Source organism: Xiphophorus hellerii, chromosome 6, assembly GCF_003331165.1.
Source record: "Xiphophorus hellerii strain 12219 chromosome 6, Xiphophorus_hellerii-4.1, whole genome shotgun sequence".
NCBI lineage: Eukaryota > Metazoa > Chordata > Actinopteri > Cyprinodontiformes > Poeciliidae > Xiphophorus > Xiphophorus hellerii.
Window position 1 is genome coordinate 17,605,915 of NC_045677.1, and position 26,189 is coordinate 17,632,103.

A 26,189-nucleotide genomic window follows, 5' to 3' on the forward strand; every position below is an offset into this window, starting at 1 on the left:
GCTTATCACTGGTTATCTAAAACTTTTGACCTATACTAGACTTGGACTCCTGAACATGAAGTTTGAGAATCCCTGGAGTAGATCATACTTCAGACAGTTATCTTTCCAGTGTTGTTGTGTTCACACTGCCCCCTTCTGTCCTGACTAGTAGGGGAGGTCTCTGATAAAACAACAACAAACCCCCCAATTATCTGTCAGCACAGATGGACAGGATGAAAAACAGTACTTTTGAGAAGTTAAGGTGGTGTCACAATGATACCCCAAATAAAACTTCCATAATTAATGTTAAACATCAATTATTTAATTGCTCATTGTATAGTGTTATTATTACATTCAACATGTTTTCCCATTTGCGTCTTTTTAAAAGCCACAGTTTATACTTAACTTTTCAAGTCTATATGAAGCAGTTAATATGATGTGTAGCACTGATATGACTGTTTAAACACTATGAAACAAAAATCAATTTTCTACAAGAACTAAATGTGATTCAGTTAAGATTCCAAATTGAAAACAGCGTTTCCCCAGGGTTCTTTAGAAAGCTAGTGGATAGTGCGCACACAACATCCTTTTGTGCACACTATTTACCCCTGGATTGCTCCAGGCTAATGTCTCAATAATTTTCACTCCTTTCTCAGGTCCTTCCCACAAAGGACTTAACTAATGATCCATGGACAAAATGAAGCATTTAAATTTATTCATTAATCATTCATCTCCAGCTCATTGAAAATGCTAAACTTCCACAAAATTAAGATTGAATATTGAAAAGTGATTGAGGGAGACAGCTTTCAGTGGGTGAAGACATCGGAGGAGAGCGGGGTACCGTAACAAAAACAGGGTGCTTTCCTCAAGACGGTGGTCACATGGACGTGGTCAAAGTGGCCAAAGTGCACTAAGTGCTACTTAAGGTCACGAGGTTTCACTAGTTGTAATTAGATCTTGAAATCTGGAGAAGCGTAGAATTTCTGTCAACACTGCCTGTAATTATTCTCTTTTCCAATTAATGGTGACATAGATTAATTATCTGATGAGGCAAAGCCAATTGCAATCATTCACCCAGCTAAAATTAGATCAGTCCTGACAGCAGCATGAAAGTCACCTGTTTCATTGTTATGGATTTGCTGCAAGTGAAGAGGGGGGGGAGATAGTGAAGCATGCTAGGGTAAGTAAGTTGTCTCGTACAGGTGAATGTCCAATTACACTGCTACTTGAACTGGAGGTTTCTGCTCATTCACTTCAGAAGCATCTGGACTGGTTTGCTTGCTCTTCTCAGCGTTTTTGGTGGTGGTAGAGCTCTCTCTGACGGACTGTAGAAACGCTGAGATAAGCTGAATTTCTTTCGACAACTTTCCCTGTTTAAACAAGAAAAAAAGAATAAATAACAAACATACCAATTTGTATAAAAGCATTAATATGCTAGGTTCACAGTTTGTGGATTCCCCAGACACTGTTGATGTGTTTGGCAGTGTGTGACGTGAACCAACCATCAGACTTTGACCTTTCAACTCCATATACCCTCTGCTCTCTTGCTCACTTCAGCTGACCACCTGGATTTTATTATTTAGTCAGTTTCTTCTAGTTTACCCAAAATAAAGAGTATTTCTCACGACAGTTAGCGAGTCTCTCATAATGAAGTGTGTTTTACCATTAGTTTTGCTTTTATTTCAACTTACTAGTAAATAAGACCACAAACATCCTGCATCTATTCCTCTAAAGGAGGCTTTGTTAGAGGCACAGCTATTTGTTAACTACTGTATATATAGCAAGCATTTTTCCAAGACAAACAAACTCATATCATTCTTGTCACTGAGCTGAGACAAATAATTTGTTTTCCAATTTGAAGGAAAAAGAATGACATAAATATGCTGAAAAGTACTGTATATGAATGACTTTAAATTAGGCAAAAATAAATTCCCGATGCCTTTTTGAGGTTTTTGTTTTTGTAGATTTTTGTTGAACTGGTAATAATAATAAAAAAACCAGAATTATTAATTTTTAATTAAAAAAAAGAAAAATCTAACCTGTGGATGTAAAAGCAAAAAGTTTAGACATCATGTCATATTACCTGTCATGTAACTCGCCGATTGCCTAAAACTCCATTCCTAATTGACCACCTCTCCATGTGGGTTTGTTTCCTTTTGGCAAGTTTGCTTCTGTGTATGTATCTTAAAAGGATATGGTTCATCCTTCAAAGAAACCAGATTCAACTGAGTCGCCGAGAACCAAAAGGATTTTGGAGTTTTGGCTGTGTTAAATGTTTATTTTGGATCCAAACACCTTGCTAAGTTCAGCTGATTCTTTGCAGACGGTTTTGTCTACAGCTGTGTTCAATGATTTTTAAAGGTATGTCAAGTCCAGAGCAAAGAACCAACACACATCCAAACCTGGAGTAAAGGAGAGCAACAGTGTGGTCATGTTTAAAAACTGACAGAAGCAGTGCTGTACACTGTTACCAGATGTGTCTGGATGCCAAAAAGACCATCACAGGGAAGCCACATATCTGGGGATACAGCCAGCTTCATTAGCAAAAAATTCTACAGAATGTGTCAGACTCAAAAGGCACATTCCTCTTTTTTGACATGGATATGTAGTGTTATTTGAAATGCTGGCAGAGTTTTTAGCATTGCAATGCTAATTGCAATAAGAATTACAATTAGGTCATAAAATCCTTCATTTGACTGTCAAAATCATATTCCTTTTGATATCTGTGGGCCAATTAGGCTCTTGATAGATTTAATCAGGTTAATTATTATAGAAATTACTAAAGAAAACAAATAACTATTCCCTAAATAAATGATGTGCAACTTAGTAGTAGACCTGTCTTGTAGAGTACAAACAGACTGTGATAAGTATTTGATGGGATATTTGTAAACTGTTTGATTTTAACCATGGAAATAAAATGAATGTCTTTTTTTTTCTTTATGAGAGTAGTTAAGAATTCAAAGAGAAGGTGTATTGCTTCAGATTAAATTAATTTTACTGACGAGTCATGAGACTGACCTGATGTTTATGAGGCTGGTTGAGTAATGGACTTAAAGTCACTGAAAGTGGCTACAAGTATGAGAGTAAAGTTACCGGCTTGCTCTTATTTTTGTAGGGAGGTAGAATAACGCTCCTGGTGAACCGTGTCCAGGTTCAGTGCTCCTCTGCTTTAAAAACCTCGGCATCCAGATTTTCTATTAAACTGCCTGGCAGTGTCAACTAGCTTGGGAATGTGAACCAGCCTGGCCATGCAGAAATTCTCTGACTAACAATTATATCAGAAACAGGATCTTGGATTACTGTCCCCTGGGACTGGGGCAGTGGGCGTCTGCTCCAATCATTACTGGCCATTCAACAAAGCTCTGCACTGCTCTCTGCTGTTAGCCATTGTCAATTATGCCATCCCTAGTGTAAACTTGCAGAATACAAAGCTGAACTGCCAGTTCTGGCAGGAGTGTAACAGGATGACAGCCCACCGCCTCTCCGATCCCACCCCCACCCACCCCAGGGTTCCTCAGCCTTCCTTCCCTCAAGCTAGTTATGAGAAAACTGCCATTTGGCGTCTGAAAGAGCAAACCTGACCTTTCTTATGTTCTGCTTGTGGGGTTAAGTGGACATGATGGATTAGTGTAGGCCTCATCAGGACTCAGCCTGGTTTAACTCCAGTAACAACCAGTATCACTTCCATTGATTTCTGCATTTCCTTAGTTCTAAACAGCCAAATAATATTTAGAATTGTGTCAATTTACTTTCAATTCATAATGCAACGTCTCAAGACCTCATCATCAAGGTCTTAAAATTTAAGCAGTAGTGCAGAGTGTAAATTTATGCCTGTTCATAAACTCTCCAGGCGCATTTCTTTGGTTCCTAAGGGTTATTTTTCCTTGTGTACGTTATGGAGGATAGTCCTTCTCCTGCACTCTTCTTTAGGAGCCAGTTTAAAGTGAGTGCTGCCTGCTCTGATGGAACCTGTGCTGAGCTGTGACGGGTGACGGTGCGGTGCGCTTGAATACACCAGCTCTTTTGTCCTTCACACTCTGCAGCTTCCTGATAGCTCCTCCCCCTGTGCCCCACTACTCCCTGCCTTGAACAGTGATCTGCTGGGGCCTTTTGAAGCTGGGCTGCTGAGAAATAGCTGCTCCCTGTAATGTCTAGACCGGACCCGTCAAAAAACATGTCAGTAGCCGGAGGAGAGGAAACAGAGGAGGAGACCTCTTAATAGTTTTTTCACTGAACAGATTAAATTAGGTGTGCCATATTAAAATAACTTAATGCATTTGGCAAACATGGCCACTTTTAGATTTGGAGGGTGCCATTGTTAAGATAAGGATGAAGTAAAAAAAGGATATAGATCATAACAGGGTGGCACACCACCTGGCTCTGTGGAAATGCTGGACAGGACATTTTTATAAAGATTCATCACTGTCCCGCTGTCCGCTTCGACCTCATCGCACATCACAGAACAGATTAGACACCGATTATCCTCTAATTGAAGATCCCTACTTTTCAACCTTGCAGAATATGCTCCTACTCTTGTGCAAGACAGACAGAAGGTTATCATATTCACAAAGAAGAGAAAGTTGTAACACATAGATATCCCCCATGTGTTGTGATGAAGTCTGTATTAACTAACATGATAACAAAATCCCTGACCAAACAGAAAATAGGTTCTAACAGTTCATGTGCTGTTAGCGATCAGATGGTTCAGGTACAGACTCCGAGTCAATCAAAAGTATTCACATCCCTTCAACTTTTGTACGTTACAAAAACAAACTTCATTACTACTTCATGTGATGGACAAACACAAATCAGTGCATAATTGTGAACTGAAGAAAAAGCAATACATAGTTTCCACAATATTTTACACATAAATATCTGAAATGTTTGGCATGTATCTGTATTTAGCCCCCCTGATAAAATACTGCTAACCACCTTTAACTGGTTAAAGTTGCAGGTCTTTAGGGGGTTTGTCTGCACCAGCTTTAGGAAATTTGATATTTTTTGTGCTTTGCAGAATATTTCACTTTCGGTGAGTTAGGATGGAGTGTCCACTCTATCTCATGTAACATAAATTTTCAAGTCCCACTAAAAGCTTATATTCTTCTTTTCTTTATTATTTTTTTATTTGCATGGGCATCAGGCATGACACATATTTAGACTTTGATTGGGCTGTAGATCAAAAACTTATATCTACACCATTCTACTGTCAAACTAGCTGCATGTTTAGAGTTTTTGTTCTGATGGAAGACAAAACAAAAACTGTCTAGTACTACGTAAGTTACTAGTTGGGGTTTTGTGGTGGCACAGGGGTAAAGCACAACCGCTGTATATCCTCGTATGTATGTCCTTAGTCCTTGATGCGGCCATCAGAGGTTCGAGTCCCGGCCTGATGAAACTTTGCCACATGTCTTCCCCCTCTCTCATTACCCACTTTCTTGCCCGACCACTCTCAAATAAAGGCCACTAGAGCCAATAAAACTTAAAGGAAAAAGTTACTAATAACTACTTCTGTACTAGTTTCTAGTTACTAGTTTCTGGCCAGCACAGAATTCTGATGCTTTCAGGATTCTGCTGATGTTCTACATCAGCAGAACATCTCTAGTACTGCTAGAGAGAACATCCTTTCTGCTGATGTAAAGAATTCTGATAGCATGATGCTGCCACCACTATGTTTCAACATGTGGATGGTGAGTTCACATAGTGTTTTAAATGTAGACCAGAAAAGCTTCCTCCAAATGTTTGCAGCCATCCTACGTGAGATTTTGGAAAGATGCAAATTGACTTACTCTTAGTTGTGTACTCCACAAATCTGGTATTTATGAGAGAATGACAAAGAGCAAGTCAATTTGCATTTTTCCAAAAACTCATGTAGGATGGCTGCAAACATTTGGAGGAAGGCAGTTGTAGAGTCACCAGATTCCCTGCCCCCTGTCATGCATCTCTGTAGCTCCTCCAGAACTACCTTCAGCAGTGGCTGAGTCTCTGATTCATGCTTTTCTTGCTTAGCATTTCAGTTTTGTTGATGGCCACATCTTGATAACTTTAAGTGGTCTGATACTTTTCTTTATATATATATATATATATAGTATATATACTGTATATATATAAAAAAAAAAAAAATTCCCTTCTCACCCACCGCGGGTGGTTCTTATCCTCTGAGCTCGGGTCCTCTACCAGAGGCCTGGGAGCTTGAGGGTTCTGCGCAGTATCTTGGCTGTGCCAAGGACTGCACATTTCTGGACTGAGATGTCTGATGTTGTTCCTGGGATCTGTTGTAGCCATTGGTCCAGTTTGGGGGTGACTGCCCCGAGGGCCCCGATGACCACAGGCACCACTGTGGTCTTCACCTTCCAGGCCCTCTCCAGTTCTTCTCTGAGGCCCTGGTATTTCTCTAGTTTCTCGTGCTCCTTTTTCCTGATGTTGCAGTCGCTTGGTATTGCTACATCTATCACAACGGCTTTCCTCTGTTGTTTATCCACTACGACAATGTCTGGTTGGTTCGCCATTACCATATATATATATATATATATATATATATATGAGAGAAGTATATTCTCTCATAAGTATATGAGAGAATATATATATATATATATATATATATATATATATATATATATAGTTTGCAGCTTTGTAATGATGTGAAATTATAAATATATGGATTCTTTATGTCTTTATGCAACTTCTGTATTAGGGTATGCTTTTTTTATTTAGAACAGTTTTTCATTACAGTCCACATTAATGTTTGTGTCTGTCCAATGAAAGCATACTAAAATACATAATTAAGAATGTCATGTGACAAAATTTTAAAAAATATATCAAGGAGTGTGAATACTTTTTGAAAGCACTATGTATACTTATTCAAAGAGGCAGACAGACACAAAGTAATTGAATAAATCTCTCAAGTCACACAGATAATTCATCGCATCAGTCTGTGATTTGATGAGTGAATGTATAGACTGTAATATAAGAGTAGCGTCTTTAACTCCACTGCAGCACTGAGGCAAGTCACTTTGGTAGATATTTGCCTGGCTGCTCTTGCTTGGCAAAGACGACACAAGGCAACTGACTAGCTGGATCAGGCTCAAACAATGCAATGCATAACATGGAGTTACTGTAGTATGCAAAAGAATATGCTACCATCTGTTAGCATACCTACACTGGGATGAATGTTGAATGAAAGGGATTTGCTTTGTAAAAGCATAGTGCAGTTGGTGCAGTTTTCCAGCCTGTTTTCTGCATATATGTGCAAATACCTGGGCAGTTGTTATTTTCTGGGAAGTTTTTCGGGCAACAGTCTGGCACTCTTCCAGGTCAACCAAGAAGCGGAGGCTGCGTTGTTCTAAGTATTTTACCAAAACCTTGTGCATCCTCTTCTGCAACAAAGAGAGCTGGGGGGGGAGAGAAGGCAGAAAAAAGGAATTGGTAAGGCAGGAGAGGAAATTAATGGCAGTGTTCAAGAAGAATGATGGAGGGGAATAGAGAAAGCAGTCAATAGCCCATTCTGCAGTACACGGGCCTGACAGGAATTTCACAGTCTCTTGGTTTCTCTGCCCACTCGTGTGCACTCATCAGAATCCAGTCACATCTGGCTGCCAGGATGGGGGGTTAATTTTCTCTAAATGCTTCAGCAGTTTTGTTCTAGCCGAGGCAAACTCTGTGACTGCAAAGCTGATGAGTAAAATATTTCTACTTCACCCAGTTTAACTTTATACCAATCCCCTCAAGACATATTTTACACATACACACAAAGTCATGAACCCCCCACAGAAACCAGAAATTATTCCCAGTCTCTTGGAAAGACATGCTGCTTGCTTTATTATTTGAACACAGTTTCAAGCAAAGAGGTTTAAATTCTGATAGATGCCGTTGCTTTTCTTCCCTCCTCCATCTCTACACTCTCCCTACAAAGCTTATCATTGCTTGGCAATGTGTTCCCCAGTGCATTGAAAACTAAAGCGAATTAGCTCAGTCATCAGCTCCTGAAGGAAAGACAATAACAAGAATGGTCTTTATGGTGTACCCTGTTAAAACTTAAGAGCTGAAAGCCTTCACATAAACAGAACAGTGCTAACATCTACACTCAATTCTAAATTGTTTTAAAAAAGATGCTCATACAAAGATATTCAAGTCCTTTATGTTTAAAGAAAAAAATAGAAAAATTATTGACTAATATCAGAAAAATGCCTTTGTCATTTAGACATTTATCAGAAATGAAGTATCTCTTATTGTCTGTTTCTGTTCTGTGATTGAAATTACATTTTAAGACAATCTGTCTCTAATATTTATCAAACTTGTATTTAAACTAAATCATGTGCCGCGTTCTTCTTTAAAACTGTTATGGTCCTAAATCTCTGCATCTGAAAAGCTTCATAATACTTGTTGAGTTGCACTTAGTTCTGCTGATCATGGTGTCGAGTAAAACAATTTGAGCATATGTTATTGGTTCATTGTTCATTCTGTTTTGCATATTCACAGATGAAGTCGATTTGTAGTAGACAACAAAGTGAAAGACCACAAGTAGACATCCTTGGAAATACCGACAAAAAGTACAGTAATTTACAGTAATTGCAGTAAGTAGCAACTGTAATAGGGAATCTATTTTTATGCTAGGATTTTATGCCAATTGCTTTTTATTAATGGGTAAATTACAGCTTTCATGTTCCGCGTGGTAGCAAGGAGTTAATTGTAACAATTTTACATGTCAAAGTTGATGTCTACTCACAGGCCAGTATGACATCTCACCATATCATGATCTTGAGTAAAAATGCAAGTTTCACAGTATTAACACAAAAATTACAAACACAATGTGAAACACGACTCAAATGCTTTTATTAAAGACAGAAAAGCAACAATTATTTATGCAGATAGAAAGATGGTGTAGTAAAATGTTATGATAATATTAACTATAACCTTCACTTTTTAATGTATTTTTTTATTTTTAGTCTTAGAAGAATTTAGCAAAATGTAGAAGTAGATTTCAAGTTCTTATTGAACATAATATCATACCTTTATGTTTGTCCTCTTTTAATAGACTAATGTTGAGAATATAATTAGCTGATATTGGCTGGTTAATTAGCCGGGGTAGTTGTGCATGTACACCCTGTGTGGCATATAGGCTATGTCAACATAATATTTCAAGCAAATGCATCTTCTTTGGTGTTTTCTGTGTTATTTATGTTATATTTTTGCTATTACAACGCAACAAATTATTGGATTTTGACTAAAAAAACATAGGATATCATGTTAACCATTCTCTTAAAAACAGGAAACACAAGGGAACATACCCTTCAAAAATGATGTGCTATGATCTTCTCGAGTCAGGAAACAGCTACAGGACAATAGCTGCTCACCAAAACTTAACCAACATTTAGAGCAATAAAATTGTGACCAACAAGGCGGGACAAGTACCAAAGTTTATCTTGTGAACACACACAATGAGGGGGAAGGCAAAGGAGATTAACAATAAATCTCCAAACTCACTGTAAGAGAACTGCAGAATTATTTTAGAGTAATTTTGTGTCAATGCAACAAAAGCTAAATCTATTTTAATGCTTATTGCACATCTTAACCACGCCGGGTTGGCAATAAATGTGGAGGGCACTGTATGTGACATCTCTGAGTGGAACCGAATGTCAAAGAAATTCTGTGGCAGTCTGGCCTAGATGGAGACACCATGTGTGCTTCAGTATCAGAAAGAAAGTGGAACCAGATACTTAAAGCCATATATCTTTATCTCTTCCCAAGGCAGATTCACAACAGTGTGATGGGAAAATGAAGTAATGTGAAGGTAAAACCAGGAAGACCTGATAAAGCTCATCTAAAAGATGGGTTTATTAAATAAAAAAGGAGTTAATGATTATTCAAACAAGTATAAATAACTCATGTGTGCTAATGTTTCATCTCTCAAATGATCCTGAAGTTGTGCATTGCATTTACCTTGTGAGTTTGCTATAAACAAATCAATAAAACATGATCTAATTTACTAAGATTTGTATTAACTGCTTTGGATGATGAAAACATTATGAGGATAATTGGATATATAAAACAGGAAAGAAGCGGTTTTAGACGTTCATGTTTAAATCTGATTAAAAATAATGCCCCATCTACATGTCTGATATGCCGTTGATCATAAGCTTGTTATAAAACTAAAATTAGGCATAAAGCAGAAGCCGAGAGGCTGCAGTAGAAGAAGTGTGAGGCTGAAACAAACAAAAACGGTGAAGGCTGAATCCAGAGTAAAAGAAAATCAGGCTTTGATCATGAGCGTGGAAAATCCTGTCCACAGGATTTTATTTTTGCATGCATTTTTCACTTGATAACATTCATGCAGTTAGATGAGGAATTGCTCAAGTAAAGGTATTAGTCATTTTTGGAACAAATAATATGTGTTTTTCATTGCAAGAGCAGTGTGTCTTCTTCCTGGTGTTATGGTTGTCATATGTAATTCCATTCCAGTTAAAAAGTGTCGAAAACTATAAAGATTAAAAAGTAAAAGGCTGCAGAGGTGTCTCCCTTAACTAGTCAAGTGTAGACTTGAGCTATTTTACTGCTGAAAGCACATCCATTGTCTGATCGTAACCTGTGGTTGCTGTTGATCTCTTACCAACTGATGCAGTGAGGAAAATTTGTAACCCAACAATAATGAAATGTTTTACCTGTGAGAATATTGCAGAGCTATAATTATAAAAATGTTGAAGTTTTTGCATGTACCATCAACCTCTTGCCTTACTCCCTTTAGTACCAAAAATACACAGTGATCATTACAATATGCCACATCCATCATCCTCCTCCACTTAAATTATCTAATCATTATTAAATTGCAGCGGTAACCTTCAGAATAAATGCAAAACTAAGTCACCTTAAAATTTCGGTCCATGCACAGAAAGCACAACAAGAGAAAAAGAGACAATAGCAAAAATAATAAAACATAATTGAAAAGAGACAATATGTTTAAAAGTTTCACTGTACCTCTGTGTAATAGCTACACCTTTTATGTACATGGTTTTTCACTCTCAGTACAGATACTGACTCCTGCCTGGCTTCCAAAAGCATCTTCTTCAGATCTTTATACTCGATTGCTAGTCGTTCGTTTTCAGCACGTGCAACCTCCAGGAGTCCCTACACAGGTGAAGAAAATAGCATTATGTGAACTAGATATGTCTTACACTGACTACCACCACCACCAACTGTAACTATTGTACCATGCATATTTTATGTAATATTTAGCTTAAACAAGATCATGGCAGCATCATGGCATGGCACTAAATTCCTCATGCAGGGACAGGGAAGCTAGTCAGAGTTGATGGGAAGATAGATGAAGCCCTGAATGGAAACTTGATGTAAAACCTGTAAGAGGCTGAAAAAGACTTGAGATCGGGGTTCATCTTCTAAATGGATAATGACTCCAAATATGCAGCCAGAGCTACAATGACTGGTTTAGATCAAAGCACTATATTGTGTTATTAATATGTTAGAATGGCCTAGAAAAGTTCCTTCAGTACATCCAATACGATTCAAGGATATTGATGTGGACAGTCAAAAACAAAAACACAGCAGTGTCTTATTTGGAAGTGTATATCCTGCTGTTACTATTAGCATGAAAAGCAGTGTGGTGGAGTCATTTCCTGCAGATCATCTCTATGCCATACATGAACAATAGTGATGCCCAGCCTTCGTCTCCAAGCACACCACATTTTGTCCATCTTCCCACTTTCAGCTCCATCAGCTACAATACAAAACAGTTTAATAGGCAGTTTTTCCTCCACAACAGGTAACGTGTTATCTTCCACACATTGCTGCATGTTATCCTAATCTTCATCAAAAACAGAAAACAAAAACTCCCAAAACACAGAAAAAAAACTTCATTGTATGGTGTGGGGAACAAACATAAGAGGCCACTGTGGGAGAGCATGCAGCTAATATCAGAGCAGTGATCGAGCTTTATATCATCAAAATGTTCAATGCTTCCAAAATTGCAAAAATTGGATATAATAGATAAAACACATTTAAAATACTGTAAAAAAGGGAAGTAACATCACTATGTAGTGGTACAGACATCTATAATCTCTTTTAAGATGCATGCATTCTATATTTAGTCTCCTAAATAAGCCAGAATAAATAATAGGAATACAGCAATGGACACCTTTTCTGTGAAATAAAGCAAAGAATTCACAGCAACGACGCCTCTCAGTGTACGTCGCCTTTTCTTCAGAACAATGTTTCCTGAGTGCTGGATAAGGGGACGTGAGAATATCTCAACTGTACCTGCAGACATAATGAAGTGTGTCTCTGCAGTAAAACAGAACAGCACTAAAGTGATGAGTTTAACCCAGCAGAAAGAGGGGCTGTAAACATGACAAATGCCTGCTATTGATTTCAGGTTTAATTACTCCATGCAGCACTGACAAAGCCCATCTGATGCTGTTGTGAAGTGTAAATGGAACAAATTACACTTCATTGCCCATAAGAAACTGATAGCGTCGGCAGTTTGCATTGTTTACTCTGTCCTCACCCAAACGTCAAGGCCTGATCAAGTCAAAAACATAGGTGTGTGCATGAAAATTGAAATTTGTTCACCTACTTATGGATTTAATAGAGAGGAAGTGTGGCTCCTCTTAAAATAAACACATTTAACCTGGATGTGTGTATTTTTGTACATTTTCGATATTACCAAAGATGACCCCATATAAACTTCCTGTAACCGTGTGAGAAGAACAGACAAGCTGTGGTCAGCATATTTATTAGGATTTTCACATTCGAAGGTGTCTAATCATTCTGCTTCATGCACCATGATTTCCGGATGCACACTCTGCTTATTATGTTATGCTAATACAGACATTATGTGTGGTTTATATTGGTCTCAGTGATTAAAGTGACCCATTTCTTTAGAACCTGAAACTCTGGCTGATCTTTTTATTTAGCGGGGAGTGTTGTTGTTGTATCATCTTATTTCTTCAAGTGAAAAAGACTAAACTCCTTTTTGCATGGCTAACTTTTATCCGGCTAATGGGAGTTGTGTCTATGAGGAAGACTTTTAATTCTTAAATTGTCTCACGCCAACAACTTCTTTAAAGTTGCTGCACTTGGATGCATGGCGGCTTAAGCTCCATTGCCTTTTCTTGTTTTGAACTAATGCATTCTTGATCACCGTTTAATGAAACTATATACCACATGGCGATTTCACATTAGATAAGCCATGTGAAACCCCCATCAGCAAAGAGGCTCTGGCTGGGGCTGATAATCCTGCAGATGAAAACCTTACAATAAATAGGGGCTTCTCTTACAAAAAGACTGTTCAAATGAATGTTATTTCTTGCAGAGCAGATTCATGTTTTGGAAGCGTGTTTCATGTTACAAATAAACACAAGTCAAGATGATGTGATCCTTTTACAAATCATATAATGTCTTGTATTAAAATTGCTATTAAGAATGTTGGCCTACAGGTAACAAAAGCAGACACAGCATCCCACCACGACATGCATCATCAAATTCGTCCAGACAAAAAGACTACAACAGCAGCGACTTGTCATTTGTGGCAAAAGCACTTTGAACGAGATTGACCATGGCTTGTAATTTTAATTGCAGACTGCTCCGTTTTCTCTGTATCTTAAGGGACGTATTGTAACAAGCAATGTGCTGACACTAATCCAGAAACAAATAAACAAAGTGGTGTTTTATTTATTTTTTTTAGGTTTTTTTTTACAGCTCATCTCTGACTTCACAGCATTTGACACACAAATTCATGTATTTACAGACAGTTATTGTGACATTGTTTGTTTTCTCATACCTTTGTGTCTTGCGCTAGTTTTCTTCTTTCTTTGAGATGAGCCAAGCTTGTCCTCTCGAGTCGCTGCCTTCGGAGCTGCCAGTTATTAATATCTGACTGCAAGGTGCTCACGGTGTGAGCAGCTGATTTGTTTTTGAAGTCCACCACATCTAAATCTTTTCTGCAAGGAGACGACTGAATTAGTGGAACTTCTACAGTTAAAGTTATGTTTGGAGATCAAACTAGCTGTGAACAGCCTTTATATCTCTTTGAGGTGGGCAGTAATGTACCAGTAGGAAAAAAATGGGATCCTTTTAAATATAATAGTGCTTTCATTACAGTCAGCTTGTTATACTAATATTTTCTTGGAACTTACTCAAGCTCTGCTATGATTTTTGGAATTTCTTCAGTATTTTTTTCCATTTCATGAGAAGACTCTTGGTATTCTTTACTTTTATTCATAAGAACAGTACACCTAGCATTATTATCTTTAATTCTCTTTAAGGTGCCATCATGTAAATCCTGTAAGTAAAGAGAATAAAGTAATTTAAAGATGAGTATGAATCATATTTTGTTGAAATTATTTTGTCTAATAAACTATATTGCTGAATAGTTGCAACAATTCCGCTTTAAAAAATAAACTTGTTCTTACCCTAGCAGCTTTAAGCTGGTCCCTTTTCAACCTGGTGTCCTTCTCTAGGTCGGCTAATGCCTCTTCATGTTCACTTTGAATCTTTTCAAAGTTTTCTACCAGTTCCTTCATTCTCTGTACAATAAAAACAATGGAATGTGTTAAAGTTACTACCATTCTAACATCACAGCTTGTAAGAATGTTTGTAAGACTAAATGGTTGTAAAGATATGATGAACCCATTATGGCCACCCCATGGCTGCAGTTCCAAAACAATAAGATTTTGTTGTACTTCCCTTACAAGCTTCATCACTTTAGGTGGCAGCAGAATAGTCTTCATCTTTTTTTTTGTTGTTTTCATTTTCCAAATCAGATCTGACCAATTACTCAGATTTGCTATGCATTTTTTATTTGCTATGCACACATCTGTTCATCTTCAGATTTGCTATGAAGATGAACAGATGTGTGCATTATTTTAATCCCATGTTCCCTTGTCTTTCCTGTTTTGAATCTAGTCTATAGAAATTATCTGTACAACATCATTTTTGTATCCTACATGTCTTTTACAACTTAAAAAAGAAAGATTTGAATTAAAAAATATTTCAGATACATTTCTTTCACAATATTTTTTAGGGCTGCTATTGTCAGCGATTTTCTTTAAAACAAAGATTTCTTAAAGGAAGATTTTCTTTTTATTCCATTTCTTTCATTTAATTGTTGCATAATTCTATAAAGGTTGGGTTTCCTAATACTGTAATTTTAAAACATTATGGTATAAAAATTTATTTATTCACAGGCTTTCCATGCATTTTTCCTAGAGATGCCATCAAATGGGGATGTTCCTAAGAGAACAAGTTTTTTTATGATCACAAATTTTTAACAAATAAAAAGCTAGGTTAGGTTATTTTTTATGAATATGATGTATTCAATATTTAAAGATATTTTTTTTATCAATAGAGTGTGAATACCATGTATTCTTGTCTTTCCCATTTTTTAGATGAGCAAGATACAGGGGCCTCTATGCTGTTTAACTGTTGTACTCCAGGAAAGCTATACGACATGGAATGTCTGAATTGTGGTCAAGTAAAAAGGTGAAGTTTAAAAAGTTTTTTTTTAAAAGATTCAGTTATATTTACTTTACAAGGGTGCCAATAACTTAAAGGTTTTTTTGTTAGAATTTCTTAAGAGTGAGATCAATTATCTGCAATAAAATAAATTTATTATTGTTTACACTTTTTTACGCATCTCCAAGAGAGGCGTAATTAAATGTGTTGCCGTTTTGTTTGATAACACACAACACTTTTTTTTAATTAATTGCTGTGTATAGAATTTATTCGTCAAGTGTACCTTCACTTTAGCCTCCAGAGCTTGTGTTGCAGAGTATGATTCATCAAATTCTTTCTGCAGTCCTCGATTGGTGAGTTGTGAACGTTCTTCATGTTCCTTTAGTTCCAAATTGATTTCTGCAAGCTGCCTCTGATTGAAGAGGAAGTTATAAAATAGCCTTTTAGGCATATACTTTTAATATACATACAACAGGTATATGTAACATTTACAAAATGGTAAGTGTTTTTAAGCATAAGTAAATAAATATATTCATCATGTTGAAACATTCAAAGAAATCTAAATTTACCTTTAGATTCTCTATAGTACTCAGGCGGTGAGTCAGTTCTTTTCTCAGACTCTCAATAAATATCTGCAAAGCGGCAGTAGGAATACTGAATATCACTGGAAAAAAACAATCATGGCGTAACCTGGGAATTATAGATAGAAAATAGACATATGTTTTCTCTGACCATGGCGTCCTGGTCCTCCTTGACGATGAGACTCTCCTGAAAGTCCAGTTTAGCCTTTGCGTTACTATTCTGCTCTGTAACCTCAGTCAATTCCTCCTTGGCCTTTTCCCAATGCTCGTCATCAGTCAGTGATTTTCTGGAGCATCAGTTTCGTCTCTGCACGCATCTGCTTCACATCTTTTTCGCTAACAAAGCACACAGTAAAGTATACATATGGTATGAACACAAATAAGTGACTCACCATGTAGTGCATGGTAGAACTTAATAGGGAACTATACATATTTTAGAACTAATTTGGCTTTTGGTGCTGTACCTCTTACAAATTTTCGTCTTGTAGTCATCAATCTTCTGTTCATAATCCTTATTTTCTTTCAATGAGGCTTCAAGAGCTTCATTTCTTGAATGAAGATGTGCCTTTGTAAAGGTAAGTTCTGCTTTGCATATGGAATTCTGTGGTTTAGATTCAACATAGTATAGAAAAATGGATCACAAATATATTGAGGACATTGTTGTTTTACAGTCACCTCGTGTTCCGGCATGTAAAGGATTAAGTGCCCTTACTGGGAGAAAAAAAAAACCACAGACTTTATCTGTGTTTTCACATGTGAAAAAAATATGGCCACAAGTTCCTCATGGGATTACAATAATATACATATAGGGGAAAATAACTACCAAAATGGGATACATCTGAAAAACAAATTTTAAGTGAATTGTGAGATACATGTGGAAGGTTTTCCTACATGTGTTTCACATCCTGCCATGCAATACAATTTCCATATGTAAAACCTGTGGAAAATATTTCATGCATTGACATTTTTCACATTTTACTGAACATATCGCCCTTATAGTTTACAATATAATTTCCACATTCGAGCTGCTTTTGTTAAACATGGGCATCACATATAGTCTTGAGGGTCACAGATGATTTAAAATGGATATTACATATGACCTTCAGTGTTACACAAGGAAAATACATGTGGTTTACACAGTTAAAAAAAACACATCTTCCAATGTGCAAACATGATTTTAATGTGAAGTTTCAAATGTACATATACTTCCTTGTGATTTTTCAAATGTAAATTAATGGTTTCTTTTCCATAAGACACTAATAGTACTTACCCTTGTTTCATATTCTGCTTTTACTGACAATAGTTTGCCTCCAAGTTGTTGATTTATTTTTACTTTATTCTCAATTTCAAGATTGAGATGTGAAATCTGTGGATAGACAAACACACATACCACAATGGTGAGAAACAGCTTTTTGAAATTTTTAAACATTTTATAAAAAGAAAAGGAAAGAAACTAGTAGTTACTTTGTCTTCTTCCATTTTCTCAAGCTTAGCAATTTCAGGGAGTCGAGTAAGAAGCTCTCTCTGCTTCTTTTCTTTAAGAAGGACAGCTTCTTTTGTTTTCTTGATCCCAGTAAGCAGATTTTTCTTATGCATCTTCAACCTGTTTAATTCTTTCCTACAAGACAAAAACATATTAAATTTGTAGTTATTTTAAACACTGTTTGATAAAAAAAAATAAATCACTCCTTGTAGACAACGGTATTCTTAAACAGTTGATATCCAATCACTTTCAACGTTTGCTTGTTGTCATACATTTTCAGATCTTATTCAGATAGATATATTAACTGGTATGATTCAACTAGAAATATTTTTGCCACTATCCTATCCTTACCTTTGACATTAAACATGTGTTATACTATGGAAACAAAAATCCAAATAATAAAAGGTGTCAATGCCTATGTTATGTTGTAGGAAGAACAACTATATTTAATGAGAAAATCATTAGAAAGTCTACTCAGAAGGTGATATTTGTATTATATAGATTCATACATAATATTATTGATACATTCCCAGCAATTATTTCTGTCAGTTTTAATAATTAAAGCTTTCACCTCATTAAAACTAACATTCAGTTTTTCAGAAAATCTTAATAATAGATAAGATAAATAAAAAAAAAAATCAAACATTTTAATCCCAAAATGTGGACCTGCTGAGATGTACAGTATATTCATGCACTGTCCAGCCTTATGCACTCAATACAGGACTATGATCACTAATTGAGAGGTAAAGTAAGATTTAATCTAAAAAGAGGATAGACCACAGAGCGACAACATAAAGAATGGAAAAGCTGTAGTTCATGTACTAGATACATCTGTGTGTAGTTCTTGAAGCCCTGACTCCAGCCACAGTCCGTACCTTGTGAATCCTCCCAAAACTCTTTCTGGACTTTGCTTCATAATCCTCTAAGGGTTAACATTATCCCTGTTGCTTGTGCATATTTTATTAATCACCATTTCTCCTTCCACACAACTTTCCATTTAATATGCCCGGCTAAAACACTCTGTGAACACCAAACGTCTTTGGGAATGCCAATTTGTGGTTTGCCCTCCTTGTGTGCCAATCACCATCTGCTGGACCACTGTCGAGCCAGTAGTCTTCCATATATTGGTCCAAAACATAATATTTCTGTTACTGTTTCTATATTACTTTTTTATTAGTCTCATGCAATGTTCTAATTTTCTGAATTCAAAAAAGTGGGTTTTCATTTGCTGTGAGGCATAATCACCAAAAAATGTGAAATACATTGGCATAAATATGAGTATATCACTATTTGAACCAACTGACTTTAATGATGTTCATTTTTTTCAATTGAACCAACAATAAAATTACAATGTCTTTTTTTAAGCAAAGACGTAATAATCTACATGTTTTTGGGGGGTTTTTTTTAGCTGGCCTGTAAAAGAGCATGTTTACCAAAATGGAATTCAGTTGCATCTAACTGCTACTGTAGTGTAAGTTCAGTAGAAACTGCTTTTGGGTCATCTGTGTGTACAATTTTGCATTATTCAAAAAAATATTCAAATACATATAAATAGATAAATACTCACAATCTGTCATCTAGCTGATGTAATTTTTCCTCATGTCTGTGCTCATGTGCCATTCTTTCTTTGTCGGCTTCAGTTTCCGTCTTTCTAAGCTCCATCTCAATCTGGAGGAGATCTTGTTTTGTGCTTGCTTGAATGTCGTCAGCCTAAACAAGAAATGTGGTGTGATGTTTCTCAAGTTTATTTCAAAACAGTTTTATGAAGTTAATGGAATAAATAAAAAAAGACATTATTCTGGTACCATCCAGATCCTAAGGCACATTCTTAAAAGATCTTCAGGTAACTGTTTAAAAAGGAGTAAAACTTTATCTGTTATAGATACTTAAATATCAAGATTTGCTCTTGTGGAGATGTTTTTATGAAGATCTAGTTACAGTGCCTGCAAAGTATCTTTTCACATTTTGTTATCTTATAATCACTTGCTTTGTTGTATTTTATTGGGTTTATGTGATAAACCAGCATAATATACCACATAAATGTAAAGGGAAATGGTAAATGCCTCTGTACTTGCCTGTATATTCACCTATTCACGCACACATGGTGGCAGTCTGACAGAAGCAAGAATGCCATGCACCGGCACCACTGGGCCTGCTGACCACCGCCAGCAGTCAAGGTGGTTGAAATGTGTTAATATGGACATTTTAGCCGATAGTGATACTTGATATTAATATTCCTGTTATGGCCGATAACCCGTATTTACCTAAGTTATAAATATTTGCAGACCATTTCTCTATCGTGAAAAAACAACATTGCTTATTTGCTTCAGTTAAAAACCCAACAATCCTGAGCTAAATAACTATCACTTGCTCATGTCCAATAAAATATCACATTATCAACTCCCTTCCAAGAACAAATACACAAACAGCAACAAGATGGAATTAAACATTGGTTATTAGTAGTGGCAGGTTTTAGCAATAGAACGGATAGCAACAACATTATACTGTGCATCCCTAATAACTTATTTATACCTTATAGTTTAAATAAAGAACTAATAATTTAGATCAAATTGTAGGTTTTAGAACAAAGAAAAACTTTCATGACAAGACAAAATATTATTTTATTAAATTATATGTTTTAGCAAAAGTTATAAAGAGCCACTTTGGGGGGCCTAAAGCCCCTCTGGAGCTGTAAGCAACAGATAGGTGGTGTATCACCTAAAATTCCAATAAGGAAGCTGTAATGTGACAAATGGAGCACGTTTTAAGGTGTTTGAATACTTTGGAGAAAGATTGTATGCTCACCCAAAGCTTTGAGGTTTGCTAAGGTTTTGAAGGCTCAGAAGGCAAACCTAAAACTCCTGAGTTTTATCTCCAGTGTGTCTTGGACAGCAGAATTAGACTAGAATGCATGAATGACTTGGAGAAGGTTATGATTTAAGTAAGAAATGTTCAAAAAAAACATGTGATTTAACCTTGAGTCTATAAAAAAGTTGTACGATTAGAAAATATATACCAATCAGAACCCAAAACAACAAAGAGACCATCTGCATAAAATCGGCTCAAAGCAAATAGATTCACTATTTACTATGACATGACACTAAACAAAGGCATTTGCTACCACAATGTTAACCCTTCATTAAGCAGCTGTTAAATACTAGCAAAAGTTTTTTATGATACTTGTTTGAAATAACAATCCCACCCAGATCCCTGCAAGAATAGACATACAGTATATAGATAATAGCTGGACAGAGGCTAAAATACATTCAATTGAGGCATACCTCAGCTTGGGCAATTCCAAGCAGATGTATAACGCCTTTCTGGCGGTCACTGTTTTCTGTTACAATGGGGATTTGGTTTCTGGCAAACTCAATATCTTCTTGTAATTTCTGGTTGAGCAGTTCAGCCTGCAACAATTTCTCCTGGACCTCGTCAACTTTCTGATTTTCCAGTTTAAGCTGCCATTTCAACTCAGCGATGTCTCTACTGCAAGCCTCGTGCTCTAGTGAAAGCAAAAACCAATGATAAATAGCAAGCGTATTAGCTGGGTTTGAGAGCAACAGAATAGTACTTCTTCGCAAGAGATAAACAGATCTCAGATTATGTGATAGCTCACAGTCACTGACCTTTCTGAATAATTGCGGGATGCTCGGATAGCTTCCACAGTGAAATACCGTCAGTTTTGCTCACTAAGACGTTTCGTATTCTCTTCTCTTTCTGCAGAGCTTCCTCTGCAAACTGACGATCAGCCTCCAAACGCTCAACCAGATGCATGACTTCAGAGAGGACATCTTCTATTTTCTTCTGTAGAGGTGATTTTTGATAACCTTCCAGAGAGGAAAAAAGTTATGATGATGACATATTCCTCCAGTTTAAATTTGGCAAAACTTTTGTGAAATAATCAAATCAACTTAACACAAGTGCATAGTGCTTAGGTTTAGATGTATTGGAGCATTACAGAAAGAAAGTAAGTGAGAAATGTTATTCATGTCCTATTTACCTCTTGCAGTAATCGCTATCCCTTCAACATACAAGTCTGTAGAATCAGAATCTAAGACTTTCAAAGAGAGTCCCTGAAGTCTGTGAAAACCATCAAAACCATGTAATAATTTATGCAGTAGGGAAAAAAAGATAATTAAAAACAAGTAAATAATTCACCTTACGGTTTCGCTGTTTTGGGGATTATCTGGATCAATCTCTGGTCGACATATTCTAGGCTGGCAAAAATTAAAGCAGCACAAAAATATGTTTTGTACTGATTTTATCATAAAAATTATTTTTTTCTCATTTCAACGTGATGCACATTTTATCATGGAGTATTTTTTACCTTCTGAAACCAGATTTTTAATCGACTCCTCATGTCTTGGATATGGCAGATAGCACTGCTGGCACATGGTGAGGGAGTGTTCAGTAAAGCACAAGTCCGACGTCTACCAGTGCAGACAGCCTGAAGGTCTGCTTGATCCAACGAAAGACAAAATGTAAGAATATTTAATCAGTTCTGTTTCTCGTGTACCTTAAATAGTTACTACAAAAAAAGAAGCACTTATCTTTACATAGCAGCAGAACTCACAGCTATTATAAGCAATAATCTTTTAATGGAAATAAAAATAGAAACAAGCAGGTCTTAGTTGGAGCAAACACGCACACAATTGCCATAATGATATTGTGCAAAGTAATTAATGAAATGTATTTGGCTGTGAAAGATATTTTGTTCTTCTATTCGCCAGCTGATTCTAGTGGCACAGTCTTTAAACTGAAAAAGGAAAAAACTAATCTGTCTCAAGACAAACCCAAGGGCACATTTCCTATTTCTTCATGGTAAAAGGGCGCCATCTGGCGGGAAGATTGTGAAAGACACAGATACTGGAGTTCACAAACCTGAATTTAAAAGTAAACAATGCTTTAAAGAGAAGCCTTAAAAAATGTTGACAAAGAATATGTTTCTATTTTGAACCATTTGTCACAGATGAAAAAGATTTTTTTTTGTGTGTGTATGTTTCAAATTTAAAATTAAAATAAATATTTCAAATAGGTCAGAAAAGTTGTTTTTCATCATTTTAACTACTTTGTTGGTTTAATGATATTTATGCTATTGAAGCCTGTTTTTTAAGAACGGCAAAATATAGTGTTATTTTGACCATTGTAAGTATTGTGACATTAAGTTTCCATCAATTAATCCTTCCTTTGACAATCAACTCAACAACCCTGAATTTCTTCACAGAACCAAAAATTACTCTATTGCCATGGTTCAGCCAAGTGTGGTACAAGGATCTCTTCTGATACTTGGCTTTCTTTAAGAGGAGAAATTTTGGTTACAACGTTTTATAGCATAAATGCAAAGATGAATGATACCAAACCCCTCAGAGAACGTATTACAAATTCTCTGGGAAGTTAATTACAAGTAAAGTCTAATTACATATGCTCTGGGAAATTACATTTATGACTGTTAGATGAAAGTGGATACTATACTGTATTTAAAATATTGTTTACATATTCTTTCCATAATAATACCAACTTTTTAGCAGCATTGGATTCTATAGAAACTTAAATTCTAGTGCCTTCCAAAACTATTTATAATACAAGTCTTTCCTACATGTGACCATTTGGCATCTTCAAACCTTAATGCATTTTATTAGAAGTTTATGCATCAGACCTACACAGAGTAATGCATAACTGTCAAGTGGGGAAAAAAAATACAAGATGGTTTTCAAATTTAAAGTGTTGAACTTAGTGCCACTTGAAACAATACTTTAAATCACAGACTGAATTTATTTACAGATTCGTCTTTGCTAAATACCTCAAGCTCAGGTAGAGTGGATCCATGACTTTGAGTATGTCAAATTTTATTTCAAATTTTGTAATTGTTTAATAAGTTTTCCTGCATGAGGGAGAAAAACAGGTTGATGTGCACATTTACAGCTCCAGGTTCATTGTCATACCAACAAGATACCTCACAGGAAGTGTATGGGCTCTCAGTGTTTGGAGGGGAAAAAAAGTTAGATCAGCAATATTTCATACTTGACAGCTTTTTAGCAATGACGATCATTTAACTGACCAAGTGTTTAATTTGTGCGTAGTCCTCTGACAAAACACAGTGCAACAAGAATTACAGGGAAACCAAGAATAAAGCTCATTTCCTGCTGGATGGATTTTGTGAAATATACACACTGAAATAACCAAGTGGACCAGGAATGTGGCAAAGGTTTGCTCTAAATCATGCTGGCAGGACTATAATGCACACAAAAAGAAACTCTTTCTCAGTCTGATAGCCAATAAACTGAAATGAGGTAGAGGAAACTACTTGTATTAGTAATATATTTAGTTATAAGTTTAAAATATCTTTGTCCACAGCCAGCATTAGCAGCACCACACAGGGACCCTAACAAGTTTACGCAGTTTTAGACCTCCTTAAACTGCAAATGGACAAAACACAATAGTTAATTTAAAAGAGACAACTATCTAAATATTTTTTTATCTTCTATTTATGGACCTGTTACCTGTTTATACTACAGGTAACTGCAATTAACAGAGATTTGCAGTTATTGGTGCCCATGTGTAAAAAACTTTTTTTTAAGTTATTGAAATGGAGACACAGTCCTCCATAAAGTCTATCTTTGATGCTGTTATCTAACATGACACTTTGGAGATTGTCTTTATAATCAAATCCTAGCTCAATATACCTAGTGCCACCTTGAGGTTACCTGCCCACACTGGTTTATAACAGTTCCAGAGACAAACAAGGCCAGTAGAAAGTTTCCTGCAGCCATGTCCAGACTTGCAAAGATTAGCACACAGCTATCTCATTCGACAAGCATTTTTTTCTTGTCTTTCCTATTTTGAAAAGTACCAGGGTGTTGGAATATATTTAAATTAATAGGAAAGGAAAACAACAATTACTGACCAAAGTTTATTAGACATTCTGATCAACTTAAAAATATAAAGTAGAAATAACAAAAATGTTTCAGTTACATTATGGAGTAATTATGAATAGCTATTATAGTCAAATCAGATTATTTCTCAGTTTGGTTGTTTTTTCACACTAAATAGTTATAGTCAAATCTAATTCTTTTTAGTGTCTGACTATGCCCACAGTTATGGTGGGCAGTGTAATGAAATACAAAGTCAACCACACTTCTAAGCACCCACAACAAAGATGTGCTAAAAGTCTTGAATTAATTAATCTTTTATGCAGCAACACAATCCTTCTGCAAAAATAAACTTTTATTTTGACACGATTTTTTCAGTGAAGAAATTAACAAGCTATTGGTTTATACAAGATCACACATATAGAAAAATGAACAAGATCATTTCTTAAAACTATATATTAATTATTATAATAATCTTAAAATAATCTTCATCCTGTCAGTGTTCTAAAGATATTGAAAGTATTCAAGCAAAAAGCTAAATGGAAAAAAATAATAATCAGATTATGCTACTACAAGTAAATATTTTTAACTAAAGATTAACTAAATAAATAACTTAAAGCATGTTTCTCAGTGGTGGTTCTGTGATAAACGCCATCCTGGCCAGCCCCAAATGTACAACACAGCGTTGGACTCACAAAAGCAAAATGAGACTAGAATTTAACTTTATCAACTGTAATAATTTTGATTTTTTTTTTTTTTTTGGTTTTCAAAAATGTGTTCCACAAATCAATGTTTTATCCTCAGTGTAAAATAATTAAGCCTAGGTTTAATCAGTACATGTGTCATTCTTTCTTGCTTGTTTTGCTTATTTGTTGTTGTTTTGCTATGGTCTTCCATACATACACATCTTGTGCATTTTTTTTTCTCTAAATGATTATCTGCATATTTTTTGACTGCACAGTACATTTTTCTCACATTGAAAATTTGCCCTTACTGTACACTTTTATTCTTATTTTTATGTTTTGTCTTTGAATATGCATTCACCCACTTACCTAAACCTTGCTGCTGTAACACCTGAATGACCCCACTGTGGAACAATAAAGTATTTCTATTCTGTCCTACTAGGCGCCAACATCCCTGATTACCTTGCTGACTAGCTAGTCCTTCCATGGATGGTAATGTGTGGGGTTTAACGTATGGCATGTCGCAACTGTTCCAGGTGGGATATTTGCTGAACAATAACGAATCTATCGAGACGTCCTTAAAGGTCCTGAGGGAAAGCAGAGGCATTTCTGTCGTCAAAACTAGCGGAATTGGAGATTTAAAAAAACTTAAAATACATCGAAATTGATCTTCTTAAACAATAAATCATAGGGGGTTTAAACTCCAATGGTTAAATTTTATAACAAGGTTGGTAAACGGGAGGTAAACATACCTTCACTCATCTCCGGATGTCGCTCTGTCAGCTAACGTTAAGTTGACGTTTAATTAACCAAGCTAATGAGAAATTAATGAGCTGAGGGGGGTCGTTGTCATGGGAGAAAGTGAAAGCGAAAAATGCTAGCTATCAACTTACTCTAACTTTTGGCTGCCACCTCCGTGTGTTGTGTTACTGTCGCTCACCTGCATAAGCTGAAAAGTTTATAAATGCTTCGTGTTTCCAAGCGACAAGGTTTGCGTCAAATGAATCAAGTTGCTGCCAATCTTCTGAGCAGTTTGCTGGTAACAACGGGGGCATGCGCTCGTTGGGGAAGAGTTGCGTTCAAGAGCCGTTGAGAAGCGTCACAAGTGTATTAGAGTCACAGGAGCTGAATAGGA

General features: G+C 36.1%; 1 protein-coding gene across 1 annotated transcript; it reads right to left on the bottom strand.

The window, feature by feature from the left end:
* Positions 1-281: 281 nt before the first annotated feature.
* On the bottom strand, positions 282-25,680 carry ccdc178 (coiled-coil domain containing 178). Its single transcript, XM_032566232.1, is given in 20 exon segments — positions 282-1,349; positions 7,233-7,367; positions 10,948-11,097; positions 13,766-13,925; positions 14,121-14,266; positions 14,397-14,510; positions 15,722-15,850; positions 16,008-16,070; positions 16,171-16,293; positions 16,295-16,355; positions 16,484-16,620; positions 17,290-17,385; positions 17,484-17,637; positions 19,070-19,212; positions 20,784-21,004; positions 21,129-21,329; positions 21,503-21,582; positions 21,661-21,719; positions 21,830-21,968; positions 25,519-25,680. Coding segments are annotated over 20 exon segments (2,610 nt in total). The 5' UTR covers positions 25,662-25,680; the 3' UTR covers positions 282-1,193.
* Positions 25,681-26,189: the final 509 nt, after the last annotated feature.